General features: G+C 40.5%; 1 protein-coding gene across 24 annotated transcripts in view; it reads left to right on the top strand.

The window, feature by feature from the left end:
- LOC105277680 (plasma membrane calcium-transporting ATPase 2) overlaps positions 1-20,136 on the top strand; it is an 81,754-nt gene that overhangs the window by 21,815 nt on the left and 39,803 nt on the right. For 19 of the 24 annotated variants that reach the window (XR_002193153.2, XM_026971249.1, XM_020031096.2 and 16 more), the window contains exons 3-13: positions 9,635-9,918; positions 9,995-10,192; positions 10,309-10,535; positions 10,681-10,816; positions 10,954-11,088; positions 12,760-12,795; positions 13,779-14,230; positions 14,317-14,801; positions 15,230-16,275; positions 16,393-16,607; positions 18,590-18,741. Coding sequence is in view for 23 of the 24 variants with exons in the window: in XM_026971249.1 (XP_026827050.1) it covers positions 9,762-9,918; positions 9,995-10,192; positions 10,309-10,535; positions 10,681-10,816; positions 10,954-11,088; positions 12,760-12,795; positions 13,779-14,230; positions 14,317-14,801; positions 15,230-16,275; positions 16,393-16,607; positions 18,590-18,741 (3,239 nt within the window). In the remaining variant the exon portion in view is untranslated. Of the gene's footprint in view, positions 1-1,097; positions 1,948-8,303; positions 8,463-8,768; positions 9,357-9,634; positions 9,919-9,994; positions 10,193-10,308; positions 10,536-10,680; positions 10,817-10,953; positions 11,089-12,759; positions 12,796-13,778; positions 14,231-14,316; positions 14,802-15,229; positions 16,276-16,392; positions 16,608-18,589; positions 18,742-20,136 lie in introns of those variants that run through there. The other 5 variants (XM_026971247.1, XM_026971252.1, XM_026971245.1 and 2 more) reach the window with 4 other exon arrangements.

Here is a 20,136-nt window from a genome sequence, read left to right as displayed (position 1 = left end):
GGGATTGCAGGAATGTGAAAATGTCCGCTTTTCGGAACATTGCAACGAAACGTCATAATAATATTGCAATGTAATGAATTTGCAATAATTATAATTATTCGTTATTATGTACTTTAAATATTTTTATTTATATAACTTCAATATTTTTATTTATTAACATAAATAGACAATTATATGTAATATAACAATAGTAATAAAAAATGAAATAAACATTTTCTCTGTTTTTGTTATAAAAAAGTAACTGTTCTTTATAAAAAAAAACTTAAAAATCCTCTTCTTGAGATATTAGTTTTCCTTTAATTATGTTAAAATATTTTTCCTTTAATTAAATAATTGAATCTTCTTCGTTTTTGTTTGTTGCCTGTAAAAATAAAATAGGAATTAAAATTCATATATTAGCATAAAATTACATAAAAATATACATACTACAAGTATGTATAGAATTATATGTAAAATGACATAAATATATAAATCTCTCAATCCTAACCGGAGCTTGAGCAAGCCACTTGGAAATGCATTCAGCAATTTCTGCATCAGTGGCATGATTGTGTATTTCACGAACAGCTTCTATAACAGAAAAAGTTATTAAAAATATTACAACTATTAATATGCAGTTTTCTAATGAATTTCCATAATTTTGAGGTTATAGTAATATAAACCGTGAGGTAGGCAAATAGAGTGATTCTCTATTATAATTAATTAATAGATACGAGATTTTAACAGCACACAAGTGCTATAATTAGACATAATATTATAAAAAAGTACTTACCTTTTTCTTTTACGTAACTACTTTCTTTTAGAATGATGCTCGCGTCGTACAACCACCATGTTCTTTAGATAGTCGAAAGAGACAAACACCGCATGCGCATATATATTACCGAGCTCAGATTCTGGTCATCACACATCATTGGTCGAATAGATTTGGACGAATCTCGTTAGGATAGGAAGACTCCAATGTTTTAATAAAGTGAATTATTAATATGAATTAATTACAAATTTTGATTGTGCAATGTTTCCGAAATATTAATGTCATGTTGCTACAAGTGTGCTGGTATTTTGCGGATGTATATCTCTGCAATGTCTTTGTACTGTTGCATTGCAATTCGCAACGTTGCAACGTTGCTGCAATGTTGGTGCAAGCTTCTGTGCCGTATGGGTCGGCTCGTTTCATGTCGAAATGCCACATTCCAGTTTAACGTCACGATTAAATATTACTTGTGTATCATTATGCATATTGTCATGCCTATTTCATTCGTGATTTAATGATTTGTAACAGTGATGTATGCATGATTCATCAAGTTTCATGAATCCTGCGAAATTTATGAAACAAAATCTCAAACTATAACAAAGTATACAGTAAATCGACTCAACCCTTGAAAATATTCTATACCGATTTCATCAGCATAAAACGTTTGTTAAGCGATGTATTTACGACTAGACTAAATGACGAGGCTCAGCCTGAAAAGTGAAAGCTGTTGACAATAAAACAATGATCTCGGATATAGACGAGTGATGACTTGGACTGAAAATTGAAACGTCGTAGCGCACGATGATATCAACAGGGGTCGATCAGCGAACCCAGTTCCAACAAAGTCGGTTAAAAAGAGTGCGCAACTTCGAAGTCCGTCCTTTTGTGCGTAGCAATCGTAAAACCAGACTCTGTCTTGGGTCTCGGCTCAAAGAAAGTTGATCGACATGAACGGGGGATCCGAGAGAGAGCGCGTACGCTCCTGCGCGCGTCGGTCGGTCGGCGGCCGATTACGTGCGATACGGCGGAAGCGTTCCGGACGGACGGCATCCGCACGATCCGCACCGCAGTTCCACGTGGGATCGCCGAGCGGATGGGTCGGTCCGCGACGACGTCTGCGAGGATCGTCGCGCGCGTCGGCCACGCACTCGCCTCGTGTTCGTGTCGCGGGTAGCTAGTCCGTGCGATTCCGATAGCAGGTAAGCGCGATCGATAGTAGGGCCGAGTCGCCCGCTAAATTATGAAGGTGCGTGTACGTATTATTATTACGGATGAATAAAAAAAAGGGAAAGCCAGTGCGTGCGTTGGATTTACCGCGGATTGGCTGCCGGCTGCGTGACGCATTCGTGCGTGACATCGAACAAGCGGATGGCACGCGCGATAAAATTCGACTACGCGTCTGCGATGCGTACGGCTCGTAATTACCAAATCCTCTCTGCCTTTTAAACGAAGTGAGTTGCAGTGAATTAATAGCGGCCCGGGCGAATTAGTTGATTCACGTGCCTCCCAATTTACGTGAAGCCCTGACGTCGATGGCCCCCGATGGGAAACGCCGTAAAAGTCTCGTTGATACGCATCGCGTTGCGAGTAAATATTCTCGCTGGTACCGCGTGTGCTCCGTTTCGCCGTCTTGTGCATTAGCTGCGCTATATTTTATCGTCTGGTTCCTCGTACGTGGCTTCGCGTTCTGCCATATCTCAGCTCGGCCGTTCGCGAAGTAATTTTCGACGTCTTGGCGCTTCGCCGAAGACCTCGATCAGTGACGCGATATTGTTAACGAAGAATATCCTCCGCGGACGAGAATTCGCCGTGAAAATAGTTGGCGCTTCTATTGGGTGAGCTGCTTCGGCCTCCGCGCGCGCTGATGCACTCGGCGCAGGATCAGCGCGCGCGTGTAACGTCGCGATACCGCATACTGTGGTGGTAAAAGCGAATTAACTCATTCCCCCGGAAAAATCCACAAAATTCTTTGGTAAGGGTGAATCGACTCATTTCCCCGAAGGAAAATCCTCCTAGAAAAATCCACAAAACCTCTCATGGGATTACATAATGGCACGAAGGAGACCTTTTCTCGTATACTTAAACTTCACTTTTAATGAGTTCACCTACACGCACACACTAATACACAAGCCACAGAGCAACAAACTTGATTTCTCTCGCGCACTTGCCCGATTCATACATTTTATCAGCGAGCTGCACGATCAGCCCGAAAAAGTTCGCGCGAGAGACACAACTCGCGAGAGATTAATTTTCAACAAAAATCTCGGCAAGGTCATATTCGGGCGTTCAAGGAAGACTGCCTCGCGTTTTTCGAAGGTCGTCTATATTCAGCGAAAACATAATTGAACCGCCGTAATCGTGCCATTTTACTCGCTACGTACCGGTGTCGTGCAAGCGCGGCTGACGTATGCGACGCAATCTTGACATTAAAAAAAGAAACCGTGCGAATTCACGGCTTTGCGAGCGCTCGAGATAATCTCGATTATTGCAGTTGCTGCGTGGGCGGAGATTACGTCGGAGTGGGTAGCAATTAGAATGACACGTGATTCTTTAACCCTTCGTGGAATTCCGTCCTGCGTTATGCAAGAGCTGTATAAAAATCGCGTATCATTAGTTGGATTCTCAAGCCTCCCGCTCTGCAGCGTGTGAATTCGTTCGTACAAAGTAGCTGCACATTTCTACGAAAACTACGTAATTTAGTATCTCTAGGAAATATATTTATTCATCGAAAGAAGATATCATGTCGTAAATTTATGCGTTATGTTGTCAACGTAAATAGTTAAACGTAAATACTATAAATATAGAACGTCTTGCATTCTTTGAAGAACTGCAATCAAGAGAGATCAAGAGATCGCGGATTCATAATCCTTTCTTCAAGCTATTCATTAACATATTGAGACACGTCAGAAGAAACTCTAAAAGTTAAATAAAAACGGTGATGTAAGCAAGAAGCGTAATGAATGAAGGTGTGAGTGCTTGTATCGGGACAAATGCATTCCACGCTGTATTGTGCGTGTGAATGCACCATCATAATTTTATGGTACAGCGCGTTCGGAAAACATCTCGCCGTCAGCAACGGAGGGCCAACCAAGGCTCCAAAAATTTCAGTTATCAAACGAGCTACAGCGCTAATCATTCCTCCTGTTTCTATTCGACTTTTGTTGTTTGACGATCATTAAAAGCAGTCGTTAGGTTCAAAAACAAAGAACCAGTATTCGAGAAATATCGATAATTGGTGGATAATTTTGATTGGAGCTGGTAGATCAAGATATGCCACGCATTCCGCGTTCAAAGAGACAAAGTCGCAACTCGAAATCTGCACATTAAGATACGCAGTGTCTGTAAAAAGATACGTAAAAATATTAGAACATTTCTTGCTGCTTAAGCGATTTCTTATTGGATTGATACGAAAGGTTATTCCTCAATTACGCTATCCATTCGCGAGATAACGAGCTATAAATTTGGAGTTTAACGTCATTGTATACAATTTTGTTATCACACAAAAAAGCGTTTTTTTCCCTACTCTGTTTTTGTATATACTCACGAATCAATATGTCACACCGCGCACGCACGTGATGCGTAGCCGCGAAAGCGTTAAATAAACGTATGCGTCATCCCTGACGACAATATTACCGTTCGCTTAACGACCGTATCGTGAACGCGAACGCACGGGCGAATGTTAGCGACGCGGTGGACGTTTATCGATTTGGCGGGCGAGTTGACCGATACCGGCCGCTAAAGGGGTGTCATAAATATTTATTTACATGCCTGTTTTTTTCCTCTCCGTCCCCCCAGGTGCCCCAAGCGTGTCTCGCGGACGTTAAAAGGCGAGGTTGGATTTCGATAAGAAGACGGCAATGAGATGACGATGCCCGCGATGACCATCGCGGATCGTATATGTGTGTATGCGATGTGTCAGAATGCCGGAGAACACGCGCGTGTGAGAGAGCGAGAGCGTGTTTGCGTAGGACGCTCTTTGCATTCATGAATCATTCCCCGCTGACTTCTTCTTCTATCGTGCTCCGCAAACGTGTCCGATGACTAGTTGTGACACGTTACTATTTATTCTGCGTCCGTGGAACGCGCTTCTGCTTCCTTTCTGCTCGTATTAACAAACAAATACGAAAGAAAGAGAGAGAAAGAGAGATATTGTCGCGTTTCTTGGGATCAAATGATTAATCCGCCAATAGCGAGATTGGAGAGTCGCATAATTTTTCCACAAAATTAAATGTCGAACAATACACTATAGGAAAATTAAATGTTTTAAAATATATGGTGAATACCAAAAAGAACTATATATTGCAAAATTTCAACATAAATATTTCAACATGGAATAATTCTTATTCTACTTATCATCATGGCTAAATCGATTTGATCAAGTTTCTTCATAAAACGATGGAGTCGTCCGAAATATTAAAATTGAAAAAATTGGGAAAAAAAGAAATTTCAAACATTTTGCGGGAAGATTCATAGTGAGGGGAAAGAAAAGGAGAACAATGGGCTGAATCTGATGATGAATGAAATACGGGAGGCGAATCCGGGTTATAATTCTTCATGTATGTTCGACTTTCTTTTTTCACGTTTTGGCCTCTTATTAATATTCATGAAATTTTGAACTTTCCGCGGCGCTCGGCGCCCCGTGAACTACGAATTTCCGGGGGTCTCACGTAGGATCTGACGTTTAACGGGAACGGTGGACATTTCTCATCTTACCGGCGACGGCGGCGGGCGAGTTAATAAAAAAGAACGACATCGCGCCGAACAGGATTAACGTTACGTGACGGTAGTACGCGGATGAATAATGAGAGCGGCTCATGCAAAAGCGATTAAACTCGTTTAGCTGAGAGCCGTCTGAGCGGATAATAAAATCGCGCGGGGTCTAATTCGATGAACGTGCGTAAGCGGTGACATCATTTCGTGGCTCCACCTCTACGGCCTCTACTACAGTATAGAGTATTAATGACGATACACGCTCCTCGTGTGGCCGCGGTCACTCGTAAAAGTGCGCCAACCAAACGCCAACGGTCTCCGCGTTCCTTTGCATAGAACGTCATAGAATTACGCGTAATCCGACATTCTTCGCGAAGCAAATGGGCCGGCGAGACCTTCTTCGCGCGATAAGATCCTGTGTTCGCCGTTCGCATTTATCGCATTATGTCGGATACGCAGATTGCGTCCTGGAATCTAATTAGGCGTCGCATCATTGAGTATGGAATATGTAAAAAGGTTGAGTCATTTGCGCATACGTGGAATTTACGGAGTCACTTTAACGCAGTCCTCTCATTGAACGTGATATCGATCTTTCGTACCATCACTTACACGGAGGCTAAAAAGAAAGTAGGATGGGAGACAATATTGAATTGAAAAATTAACAAGTAAATGCATATGATTCGATTTATAAATTATGAGTTTTACTACATATAAAATACGATTTTTACTACAATGCGAGGCTATCGTTAATATTAACTTTGTAAATCTTCTTTTTTGTCTGATACAAGTTATTATAGTATTTTATATATTTTTATTTTATTTATATCAGATATATATATATATATCTTATTTTCATATTTGTCGCAGTAAAAGATGGGTTAAAGTTTATTATAGAAAATTATATTTTTGCGAAACAATACGGGTTTTTGGAAGTATTTCAAGTTGCGAGATGGCAAGATCGCGCTATAAAAGTCGCTCTAACGTGAACGCGGTTTAACGCACACGGTAAAATGCAATTCCGCCCGCATGCCAAATGCTCAACATATTGTAATAAAAAAAGAATGATTATGAACGGGAAATTACGTTACGCAATTTGTTGATTAGATTTATCGCGAGAAATCATTCCCTGGTTATTTGGCAATAAGATTTTAATACGCATTGTGATCAGTATCTTTTGACATTTTCACGCGTTAAATTTTTTGTTTACTGCAATTTTTCACGTCTCATTATTTGCTGCAAAGCGCTACCACATTAATCACGCATGCACAACGGACAATAATCCATTTGTGGCATTAAATTTTATTACGAATAAAATATTATATTCAATTTTTGGTTAATAAAATTCTAGAATTAACATTAGAATTTTAGAGAAATAAAAACCGCTAAATATAAATACAATTCCTTATGTTGCAATTTCGATCTTTAATGCGTTGAATCTTGACCTTCTATTAGAATTAAAATGCGATTGAAAAACGTTAAACAAAATTTATTCTACTTTATTATTATATGTTCTGCTATTTTTACGATCACTATTCTAAACTGTCGTATTCAGTTGTTATACATCATGGCTATAAACGGCGCATTACAAATGGAATGCCGCATATATTCGCGTGGTAGCGAAAGTACCCGAACGCCTCGTCGGGATATCGCAAAAGGAACTCACGGCCGTAACCGGTCGCCCGCGACCGGCGCTGATTGTTACTGGTTGAAAATAGCGTGCCGGGGATGAAAATTACGTAAACTGCCGCGAGAGTGAATTAGATTGCGTGCTCTCTGAACGAAAACGCGTCGCGTCTCATCGCGTCGCGTCGCGTCGCGCCGTGTCGTGACGTCCGGCGTCTTGACGTCTCTGATTGTCTCGCCGTCGATTTTTCATTGTGCAAACGAAGCGAGAGTGCTTTCTCGCTAGACAGTTAATACTTCTGTATTATTGACATACTAGATCGGTCCTTTCAGAAAGAAATTACTTTCTATTTTAAAGATTAATTTTCTCTTTTTAACATTAAATTATCTCAAGATAATTTCAGAATACTTTTCTTGTTTATATCAAATTATTGTATTGTATTGTTATTATTGGCCTTTACAAAGATAAACTTGCAGCTACGGAAAAATTAATGTTCGTATATTCTGTAAAATTTGCTAGGATTTTTTTTATATTTCAGTATGTTTGCCGATATTAATTATATTTTGTAATTAATTTTTAACGTGTCATAAAAAATTTATTATTTTGCCGATTCGTTTGAATAAGGTTTATCACTCGTGACAGAGACTAATAATAAATTATAAATTTGTTTGTACGTTTTGATTAAAAATAAAATGAATATATATAAGCTTAGGGCGGTATTCGTAGTTCCATTCTTATAACGAGACAGTTTTAGGTGACACTTTTAATACAGCGATCTGATTGACTGAGAAATATCTCCAAATAATGTTTAAGGCGCTCCTAATATAAGACCGGACTATGAATACCGATCTTGGATCCTTACAAAACTAAAAAAGGCAAAACTTTTTATTTAAACTTGCAGTTTTCATATTTTTGTTCTTCCTTCTTCTCGGACGTGCATGCATTTCGTTTCAAATGCAGGAAGCGCGAGACACTTCCAGTAGAACTAACAAACCAACGTGTAGAGAGCGTAATAAAGTAGATGCACGTAATAAATTCATGATTCAAAAGGAAAAAAAGGAACAGAAAGAGAGGTTACGCTCGCGATCTACTAGAGGGCAACACGAATCGATTATCACTTTGCTAATGGCTCATTTCACTTAACATTCCGTGGTGATCGGGAATCGCGCTTCACACCTTGCCGAGCTTTCTGTCTGTCTGCCGCGGCGATAACGCTCTCTCTCTCTCTCTTTCCTCTCTCTCTCTTCCTACACGTCACTGATTGACAACGGGAAATCATGAAGCTATGACTGGGACAGCGTGAGACGGGTGAGACGTACAGTCGATTTTCTCGAAACTCGTCGCTTTTCGAGAACAGCACGAAAAGACACTCGCCAGGAGGTAAATGCGCCTGTATCTCTTTCTCTCTCTCTTTTTGCCCGATGCGCGCTGTTATTTTTAGAACGTCGTGTTTGTATTCTTATCGAGCGGGCGCGAGCGGGCGAGTGACAGTCGTCCATCCCCGTCGTTATTTTCCGTCAGCGGCCGTATTCGCGGCGGTCGGGTCGCGCGGCTGTTTCGCTCCGTTCCTGCGATCCGCGCGAATTTCGCACGCGCGGCTGCCGACCGAGCGGTGGAGGCCGCGGCCGCCTGCTGCGTCGCCGCGCGCATAACCTCAATTGCGAAGCGCCCCGGCTCGCGCTGCCCTGACGGACGACGGAAGGGCGAGTGTACTCCAGGGTACTCCTCGGCCCTTCGACTCTCCTCGGGAGGGTTAACGGACCCCGAGGCGCGTCGCGATCTCGCACCGTTCGGCGTCGCCCCTGCGTGATGCGGACGATTGGAGGGCGTTCGGATTTCGGGTGCCGGGTTAAGGAGTTTGACATTTAACGCGGAGCGCCACGGTGTAGGTCGACGTGGTATACATGTGTGTGAGTGTGTGTATATATATATGTGGTGAGGGACCAGCACGGCGAAGCGATGTTGCTCCTTTCGACGTCGCTGCACACCCCTGGAATCAATAATCGCGTTGCATAAGCGACGAGAGCGTCCGTCACAAGCGTGCCGCGTGTCGTCGTCGTCATCGCCGTCATCATCATCATCATCGTCGTCGTCGTCGTCGCCGTGGTCGTCGATGACGGATACCTGTTTCATTTCATGACACGCGGCCGCGCGTATAATTGATCGCGTCCACGTTTCGATTTCAACGGAGCACCGAGTTGACCCGAGAAGCTGCCTCGTGCGTACATACACATGACTGTCAGTGTAGGAATGTGCGCTACACGTATTTCCACGGTAGATCTAACGATTTAATCCCTCCTCTAAAATCTGTCTAGCTGTCGAATCGGTCATTAGACAGCTGGCGTTATGATCATTTAAATTGTAAATAAAGATCACGAACACAATCTTTCCTATGACACATGAATGAGTATACAAAAAGGGGGAAAAAAAAAATATATATATATATATATCTCTTTTTCTCACTTTTTTAAAACTTATAAATGTAAGACTTTTATGGACTTATTATTAATTTATAAATTTGATTACTAAAAGACTTGTATCATGTGTTTCAGCCGTTGGTCCTCCATTCGCTTGGAGGCCAGTGGAGCAGCGACGACGCCAGAGAATAATACGAGCTGTGGTAGCCTTGCGGAAACGTAACAGTAGTTGGCTTCGGCCAACGGAGGCGACAGAGATATCATGGCGACGATAGACGGCCGGCCGGCCCAATATGGTGTCACGCTTAAGCAACTCCGCGAGCTCATGGAGCTCCGGGGGCGCGAAGGTGTCAACAAAATCAATAGCTACGGTGGTGTGCAGGAGATTTGTAAAAAGCTATATACTTCACCCAGTGAAGGTAGGATCATCTCGCTCCGTCTTACCTTCCTCACGTTGAAGAAGACGTTGTAAACAATGCTACGTTCTCTGTACAGGTCTCAGTGGGTCAGTAGCGGACATACAACATAGGCGAGATACTTTTGGTTCCAATATGATACCTCCAAAACCACCGAAAACATTTTTACAGTTAGTATGGGAAGCGTTGCAAGACGTCACGTTAATCATCCTAGAAGTAGCAGCATTGGTTTCATTAGGTCTTAGCTTTTATCATCCAGCTGATGATAAAGAAAAACGTAAGTAAACTTGCCACATTTTCCTTGTTCTCATTTAATAATGATAAAGTAGCATAAGACATTACTAATCGAAGGGAAACGTTATGTAACGTACCGTTTTTGGTAATCTCCAACAGCTTTAGTAGATGAGGACGAAGCGAAGTATGGTTGGATTGAAGGACTCGCTATATTGATTTCTGTAATTGTGGTAGTCTTAGTGACGGCGTTTAATGACTATTCCAAGGAGAGGCAGTTTAGGGGTCTTCAAAGTCGGATAGAAGGAGAGCACAAGTTCTCAGTTATTCGGCAAGGAGAAGTGAAACAAATCTCCGTGTCTGACATTGTCGTTGGCGATATCTGTCAGGTACGTGAAGCATTCATGAAGTATCTTTTATGCACGATTTCCGAGTAAATCATCAACTGTATTGATCTTATATGCCTGGTATTATTAAGAATTAATGTAATAGAGGAAGGCAAATTTACATTAAATTAGCTATTTGATAATACAGATAAAATATGGAGACCTGTTGCCTGCAGACGGTATTCTTATACAAAGCAACGATCTCAAAGTGGATGAATCCAGTTTGACTGGAGAATCAGATCATGTAAAGAAAGGGGAAATGTTCGATCCTATGGTACTTTCAGGTGAGAGCCTTGTGCGAATCGTAACAGTTCTCGTTACTGAATTATTTCCCGCGTAAGGGATACTTGCAAAAGTACTTATCCTCCTATCCTATGCAATGGAAAAAACTGTAGCGAGAATATATTGTATTGCTTAAAAGGTACGCACGTGATGGAGGGTTCCGGGAAAATGTTAGTTACTGCAGTAGGTGTTAACTCCCAGGCGGGTATTATTTTTACTCTGCTGGGCGCTGCTGTTGATGAACGCGAGCAGGCAATCAAGAAAATGAAGAAAGGTACGTGCGACCTAACGGTCGTTGATCGATCATTTTGAATGACGATCTATACAGATCACATCTGCACAGAGAGGTTACTAAATTCTTGGAGTAATTCCTCTACATATATACATATATACAATACATGTTTCTCAAGATTTCATTAGGTTCTGTCAGATTATTTTTGAGATCGACTTATCACGTTAATTTCACTCTAAAGATTTAGTACACCTATCTCTCTACTAGCAACTTCTTATTCTCATCAATAAACTCTATCGAAAACTTTTATCGAAGAGCCGGTGATAGCCGGTATGAATAGCGAGTAGAATTTATAGAAATGTGCCTATGATAGAAGTTGTTGGTACTCTAAAGTATATCCTCGCATGATATTTACGAAATGTTTAAAAATGAGTGTAGACGAATCGCAGTGGACGCATGGTTTTGACGTGAATTGGTGTGAACGGTTTTTATTATGAATTTTACAACAGCCAGTTTTTAATTCCCTGTTCTTTGCCCTCGATATTGCATTTGCAGCACTTGCAGGTGAATTTCGTATTTCTATTAACTCATTAACTAATTGGCTCTATAGAAGACCTGCGTTTTCACTTCCCTTTAGAGGACAAATACTTTTGATTTTTCGAGAAAATGAAATGTATACGATGAAACTGCAATGATACAGCAGTATTATTTTATAGCGCGATTCCTCCATTAACAAAGAGTTTCTCTCCCTCCATTTTTTTTTATACACTGAATGTATTATCTGATAGATTATATAAACTATGATTCATTGAGGAACCATTTCAACATAATTTTATTAAATTATTATTATTACTTTAGACTTTATATTCTACACATTTGTTTAGATTTCGTATTATTATCGAGGATAATGTGCCCTTATCGATACAGATCTCTCGAAATGCTATGATTTAATTATATTTGTAAGTCATTTGTGTTTTTGTCCCCACATAGCTATAAATGTTTCTGCTGTATAAAATGTTTTCTTATATTTGTCTGGTATGTGTATACGAAAAAGTTTACATTCGATGATTGCAAAAGTGATAAAAGTATTATCGTTATATAATATTTTGAAATAATTTATACAAAATATGTCTTAAAAGCCATGTACTTTTTGGCGAATAACACTTTTAAATTTTGAATATAAATTTCAAAACTGAAATTTTATATGAGATCTTGTAAATAGAGTGTAATCATTATTTAAGAGTCCTTCATACATTAATCGAAGTTTCAATATTCATAATCGAGAAAAAGCACATCACTTTTAGGACGTTTTACATATATAGAAAGGCGTATACCAAAAGCATAAGTTCTTTTTTTAATGATCCATGCTCCTCTGTATGTCTTTCGTTATTGCACAACCTGGAAGGTAAACTCATTTCTCTGATATGTTACCCAGGAATGCACTCTTATGCACTTTTACACTAGTGAGAATTTATCCATTTATTATAGAAGCAATGGCCGCTTCTAGGCCTTTATGTTTGACCTTCTGGGATGTATCTACCTCATTTGTTAGCGTTAAGTATCCTTTTCCAAAAGTTATAACGACGAGAAAGAGAAAGATTAAAAACAGTCACAAGTGTAAATTCTTTTAATGACGCAACCTATTACCATTGGCATATATATTTTCAGATAGATTGCTAATCAATTTCGTTTTGCATGTATTTTTTTATCTAGAGGCTAAAAAGCAGCGGAAGAAGAAGTCATTACCAGGTGAATAATTCTGAATATAATATCTATCTATCTATATATATACATATTTGTTGTTTATTATTTCAATATACGTATAATTATGCGTATTTGTACACATATACGTTGTTAATGCCAAGGAATTGATTGATCGTCTTGAGTCCGCAAGGCAGCATTCAGTTTTTATCTTTATCTCTCACTTCATCTTCTTCATTTCTGCAACGAAAGTTTTCTTTCCTATGTTGCATCACTTACGAATTTTGCACTAATGTTGCGTAACTAAAGGAATATTTCTTTATCGCATTGGTGACGTTTCAAAGCTAAAAGTTTTCAGTACTCTCCTTTTCATCGAATAAAGATTTAAGGGACGTAAACACGTGCTCGGACTTTGAGATATAGCGTGCTTCGAAGTATTAATATTAATTTAAAGTCGTGAAAATCTTGGCGCTTAATTAGAGAAGATAATCACACAAATTGGTATGCGTATTATTTAAGAGACATGCAATGCGATGTTTGCTATTCAGAACTCCCTTTATCCAAAGTCCGAGTGTGAAACAAACAGAATTACATTATCCATGCTTCCGTGTTTCCGTGTATTGATCTTTGCGTGTTTGTATTGGCAATGGTTTATATGCATTTGACACATTAGCGACTACCTCGTTCTTGCATAGTTTCTTGTTTTCTGCATTTTAGTACTGATAAATATCCATGGTTTTAATCTGTGTTTCTTTGAATTGTTGTGTCTTCCATCTGATTTAATGGTCATCTCTCATTAAACTTTTTGGCTATCCATTAACTCAGATAGCATTCGGTTTCTTATATTTTGGATGCTTCTAACAACATATATTTGTTCTAAATGTAACGACCGAGACTCAATCGGCAATCGGCAATGAGTAAAAAAAGAATCCTCGCCGAGACGCGATTCGGGATTGATTATACGTGTCGATCGAGTCTCGGTCAGCGTGTTGCAATGAAGCAATAATCTAATCTCATCTTTATAAATCAAGGAGAAGAGACGGTAGAGATTACCGGGAACAGTCATGTCACCGGAGGCGGCGGCGGCGGCGGCGGTGGCGGCGGCGGTGGCGGTGGCGGTGGCGGCGGCGGCGGCGGCGGCGGCGGCGGCGGTGGTAAGCACGAGGGTGGCGAGAACCATCACACGTCCGCACCCCCGAGCGCCGCGGAGAGTGGCAAGAAGGAGAAGAGTGTTCTGCAAGCCAAGCTAACTAAACTCGCCATACAGATCGGTTATGCCGGCTCGACCATCGCGGTACTTACTGTCGTCATTCTAGTCATACAGTTCTGTGTGACGACCTTCGTCATCCAGGCCAAGCCGTGGCGAAACACGTACGCCGGTGATCTGGTACGACATCTGATCATCGGTGTCACGGTGCTCGTAGTCGCTGTACCCGAGGGTCTTCCTCTAGCCGTCACCCTGTCGCTCGCTTACTCCGTCAAGGTGATTACAGAAAGGATTTCCTTTCTATATCAGCATAAGCTATTATTTTTCCTACCTAACGCATTCCTCCGCTTATTCCCGTGCAGAAAATGATGAAGGACAACAATCTGGTGCGCCACTTGGATGCCTGCGAAACGATGGGTAACGCCACCGCCATTTGCTCGGACAAGACCGGCACCCTGACTACAAACCGCATGACCGTAGTACAATCGTACATATGCGAGAAGATGAGCAAGACGACGCCGAACTTTTCGGACATACCGAGCCATATCGGCGAGCTGATTATACAGGCCATCTCCATCAATTCGGCGTACACGTCGCGAATAATGGAGTCGCAGGACCCTACCGAATTGCCGATGCAGGTCGGCAACAAAACCGAATGTGCCTTACTTGGATTCGTGTTAGCCCTGGGCAAGAAATATCAAACCGTGCGGGATGACTACCCTGAGGAAACCTTTACGCGGGTGTATACGTTTAATAGCGTAAGAAAGAGCATGTCCACCGTTATTCCCAGGAAAGGTGGTGGATACAGGCTCTTTACCAAGGGCGCTTCCGAGATGATCATGAAGAAGTAAGTACAGTTCCCTATCTTCAATCTTTTTCTAATCCAAAACACAAAACAGGTATAAAAAAAATCTCACAATTTTAAACGCTCATTATGTTTTCCATTTTTTTTTCTTTATAAGAAGAACCCCTTTGAAGTCTTAAAAACAACGAAGAAAAGTCTTTGAAGGAAACATAAAGTATCTTTATTCAACAATTTTTATAAAGCGCACAAAAGTTTCATCGCGCTTTCTAAAGAAAGATACCAGCCAGATTTTAGTGTAATATCGTAGAACGCGTAAAAAAGAGTGACGGTGCGGTCTCGCGCTGCGCGTACACTTGGCGCGAGACACTACCGCGTCTCTTGATTAACTTGTTTCAGTGTTCTTTTTTCCGATCTGATCTGATCTGAGTGATGAAAAAAGGAATTAAAAGATTCGATGAATCTTGTTATAGATGTGCCTTTATATATGGTCGCGAAGGTCATCTGGAGACGTTTACCAGAGACATGCAAGAGCGTCTGGTAAAAAACGTGATCGAACCCATGGCATGCAACGGGCTGCGCACCATCTCCATCGCTTATCGCGACTTTGTTCCTGGCAAGGCGGAGATCAATCAAGTTCACATCGACAACGAGCCCAACTGGGACGACGAGGATAATCTAGTGAACAACCTCACCTGCCTGTGCATCGTTGGTATCGAGGATCCGGTACGTGCCGAGGTACCGGACGCGATCAGGAAATGCCAAAAGGCCGGTATCACCGTGCGCATGGTGACGGGTGACAATATTAACACCGCGCGATCCATCGCGCTGAAATGCGGCATTCTGAAGCCGAGTGAGGACTTCCTCATCCTGGAGGGCAAGGAGTTCAACCGTAGAGTCAGAGACAGCAACGGCGAGGTGCAGCAGCACCTGCTAGACAAAGTGTGGCCGAAACTGCGAGTATTGGCCAGGTCGTCGCCCACCGACAAGTACACTTTAGTGAAGGGCATTATCGACAGCAAGGCGTCCGAAAGCCGCGAAGTCGTTGCAGTGACTGGCGATGGCACGAACGACGGGCCGGCGTTGAAGAAAGCCGATGTTGGTTTTGCGATGGGGATTGCTGGCACTGACGTCGCCAAGGAGGCGTCCGACATTATACTAACGGACGACAACTTCTCGTCGATTGTGAAAGCGGTGATGTGGGGCAGAAACGTCTACGACAGCATCGCCAAGTTCCTGCAGTTCCAGCTAACCGTCAACGTAGTCGCCGTGATTGTCGCCTTCATCGGTGCTTGTGCCGTGCAGGACTCACCGCTCAAGGCAGTGCAGATGTTGTGGGTAAACCTAATCATGGACACGTTAGCGTCCCTCGCCTTGGCCACCGAATTGCCTACGCCCGATCTACTCCTACGTAGACCATACGGTCGCACAAAACCACTCATTTCCAGGACAATGATGAAAAATATTCTCGGTCAGGCCTTTTATCAGTTGACCATAATTTTCGCGCTTCTCTTCGCCGGTGAGTATCGTTCTCTCTTTTGCCTCCTCGTGTCACTTCTCCACCACACTGAAACTGCTTCATCGTATGGACAGAATGCTCTAATCCTCTCTTTGCCCGTTTGATCGACTATCCCAGGTGACATGATGTTCGACATCGACACAGGCCGCGGAGTGGCGGCGAAGGGGGGCGGGCCCACGCAACACTTCACCGTCATCTTCAATACGTTCGTCATGATGACTCTCTTCAACGAATTCAATGCCAGGAAAATTCACGGTCAACGCAATGTCTTCCAGGGAATAACCACCAACCCCATCTTCTATTCGATTTGGATCGGCACGTGTTTCTCGCAAGTAAGTTATCGGATGTTAGTTTTTTATATAATCGACGTTTAAGGAGGTATTCTAGTGTAAAAGCGGAATTTGTATGCTATTTTGGTGAATTTTTTTTTAAAAAAGTATAAGGTTTTTTGAGGCAGGGTTTTCCCTGCTTATTCATACATATTTGGTGTATGTTTCCAAATTTTTGTATTAGACAATAACTATAAATAAGCGCTGCACATGATATTAAATAAGAACATGAAAAAAAAAGTTGGTCCATGGTTCCCATGATTTCAGCTGTTCTGCTAATCTGAAACAAAAAAACCAAAGAGATTCTTAATTAGTATGAGTGTGGCTATAGCAGGTACCAGAATGAAAAAAAATGTTGAAAATTTAAAACATGACTTCATTGAGAAAATTAAGTTTCGATTTGTGCCATTTTTTTTCACCATTGAAGGGCTGTAGAAATTCCAAAAAACAATATTTCGACTTGATTGTGGTAGGGGCTATAGCCACACATATACTGAAGATGTGTGCAAAAGCCTGAGTCAATTGATTAACTGGTTTTTGAGATATGGGAACCAATTTGAAAAACATGGTTTCGAGAAAAACACGTTTAAAGTTTTTCATACTGATTACATAGAAATAATGTTATTTACGATCAATCGGCTAGTCCAGGGCCATACAGGGGACATTCCTCTTGTTCGTAGAAGTCCTGCAGAGCTGATCTCTCTTCCCTGCGATTCATTCTCTGATCTCGAGAGAAGTTAGTGGAGCGCCGCTCCGAGCGGGTGATACGAGCTTCGTTCCGGGAGTTTGCGTACATCACCGCTTGCTGACCAATACTAACTCCCATCACGTTCATAAGTTTGAAAATTGGCATAAATCCTTTATTGAAAATTATAACTGCCAAGAATGTTGCTATTCAACAACTTTCACGCCAGCATGGAGATGTTTTGGAGCAAAAGTCCAAATCAATGAATTTAGAGATTCATTGTACTATATAACCTGTACTATACAAAGGCTCCAATTCAAATGTACGACCTTCAAAGAATAACGATCTTCCGACCCTACCTAAAATACTAACACAATGCTCTGTTGTGTGCCGCACGGTCCAACCGCCGAGCGCGCGCCAGAGGTTATTTTCTATTAGGTGCTGTTACTTTGTTAATTTTGCGAATCGGGCTAAATCTTCTCGCAGACATATTTTCCATACCATATACTTGCAAAATATGCCAAAAAAATTCGATTTTTCTGACATGCTACACTAGAATACCCCCTTAAGAACGACGATATATCTCATTAGATATCTCATGTGTTCTACGATTTTAATGTATCTTTAGCTCTAACGCGAAATTTAGAATCAATTTCTTACTAATAATAAAGAATGCGAAACGATGGCAATCGATACTCTACATTTTCATAAAGTTTGAATTTGATTCAAAATATAAATGAGCTTGTATTATTTATTGCATAATTTGAAATTATATATTATCTAAAGACCATGCGGTAATCTCGACGATTGATATTGAATAATTTGAATTAATTTATCAATTAATTTATTTATACTGCGCAGACTATATTTTCAAAATCTGTGAAGATCTTTTTATACAAAACTAAATATTGCAAACAAGATTTGCTTTTCTTTTTTAATTATTTTAATCAATTACTTTTAATTGTCAAAATTTGTTTCCAAATTTTGAGTTAATTTTTCATGTTCACGTTATTTAAAACTATTTAACGTTACTTAAAATTCAACACACTACTTAATTGCGCTCACAAGTCACTCTCGAGTAACATTTAATTGATTATAATGGGTTAATGAGAGCGAAACACGCTAATTTACTACAAGCATGATGCAGCCAAGCTGGCAGGGAAAAAGAGTCATTGCGTGAAATTATTTGTATCTATACACATACCACGTTACAATTGAGGAACAAGGTGTCATTTAACTTGATTACTTGAACAGTATTATTTCACAAAGTTTTTTAATTCCATCATGCGTATTTTTTTAGGTGATCATCATACAATACGGTAGAATGGCATTCAGCACCAAAGCGCTCACGTTAGACCAGTGGTTGTGGTGCCTGTTCTTCGGATTCGGTACGCTAATATGGGGCCAAATAGTTACGACTATTCCTACACGCCGAATTCCCAAAATTCTTTCGTAAGTTAAAATTACGTACTCACAAACACATACACACGTTTTTTTTTGTTGATCTTTGAGCACAAAATTAGAGTTTGTAGCAAAAAAGAGAAATGAACAGTTGACTCAACACTCGAATGCGACTCTTTCGAAGCAAGTAATTGATTTTTAGAACAAATTTATTTAGAACGATAGTCACATTGATATTCACGTAACATCAGTCAGTTTTATTTATTATAAAAATCTCATGATATCAATCTAGCATATGCATACGTATAATAATTTCGTAAACAATCTGCCACTGAAAGTCCTGCTGTTTTATACTATGATGGTTCTGCTACGTAAAGATTGCCACGTAAGCGTGTGAAAAGTGAGAGGTATTCTTTTGACGTGTGAATTGTTTTTTTGTGATCACTGGGAACACAGCACCATCGATAAATCAACATTGTGCTCAAATCATCATGCTTTAAAGCAATCGATTTCTATCTGACGATCGCTATAATTTATCATTACATGAATTAGCATCTTAGGTTTTCGTCTCATTAGCGTTAGCTGCCTTTGCATGTCGAACCTTGAACTCACTCGTGCTGATCGGTATGTGTGTATATATATATATATGCATATACATACACACATCTATCACAGGATTAGTAATAATTTTATGTCAACTTCCAAAGAATGTTGTTACCCATTTGAAAGCTCACGTGATTGTTTCTGTTTGATTCGCGATTGAAAATTTTGCAAACTTGAATGAATGGTCATAAAGAATTATGAGCAAATATTCTCGTACAATATTTGATCATGTTTGTATATTCAAAATATTCAAAAATATCTGAAAATATTCAATCGTATTATAAAATTTGAATATTATAAAATATTTAAAAATTTGTATTTGTATATAAACAAATTGTTGTAATTGCAGATTAAACATATGTTTTTTGTAATTACAAAGTAATCATTGATTAAAATCTGCAAAATTTTTACAATTGTCATATCTATGAAATTTTCACGTTTTTCTGACAGAAATTATTAACAAAATTATAATAAAATTTTTATGGATGTTTCTGCTTTGAGAATCATTTATTACTCAAGTCATCAACGATCATACGTCATCCTCGCGATCACACACATCCTGGTCCAATCATCGATGATTTTTGCAGTATTGATGAATTATGCCGAGATCGTTTCGAACGCGCCCTTTTTATTTGTTTATTTGTGTCGAAATTGATTGTGATCAAATAAAAACGATCGCGCACGCTCAGATGAATCCCATCCCGGGTATTTCCTCGTTCCTCCAACTTGTACGTAACTTGGCTTTGACGTTGCATGATTATACACATCGTCTTCGAAATCTACGTACTTGTTTGTGTATGCGGTCGAGCGACCGGCGATGGCAGAGCTGTCACAAACAGCTCG

This window comes from Ooceraea biroi, chromosome 7 (assembly GCF_003672135.1).
Source record: "Ooceraea biroi isolate clonal line C1 chromosome 7, Obir_v5.4, whole genome shotgun sequence".
In the NCBI taxonomy this organism is placed as follows: domain Eukaryota; kingdom Metazoa; phylum Arthropoda; class Insecta; order Hymenoptera; family Formicidae; genus Ooceraea; species Ooceraea biroi.
The sequence above is the reverse complement of the archived record's forward strand: the minus strand, read 5'-3'. Positions and strand labels throughout refer to the sequence as shown.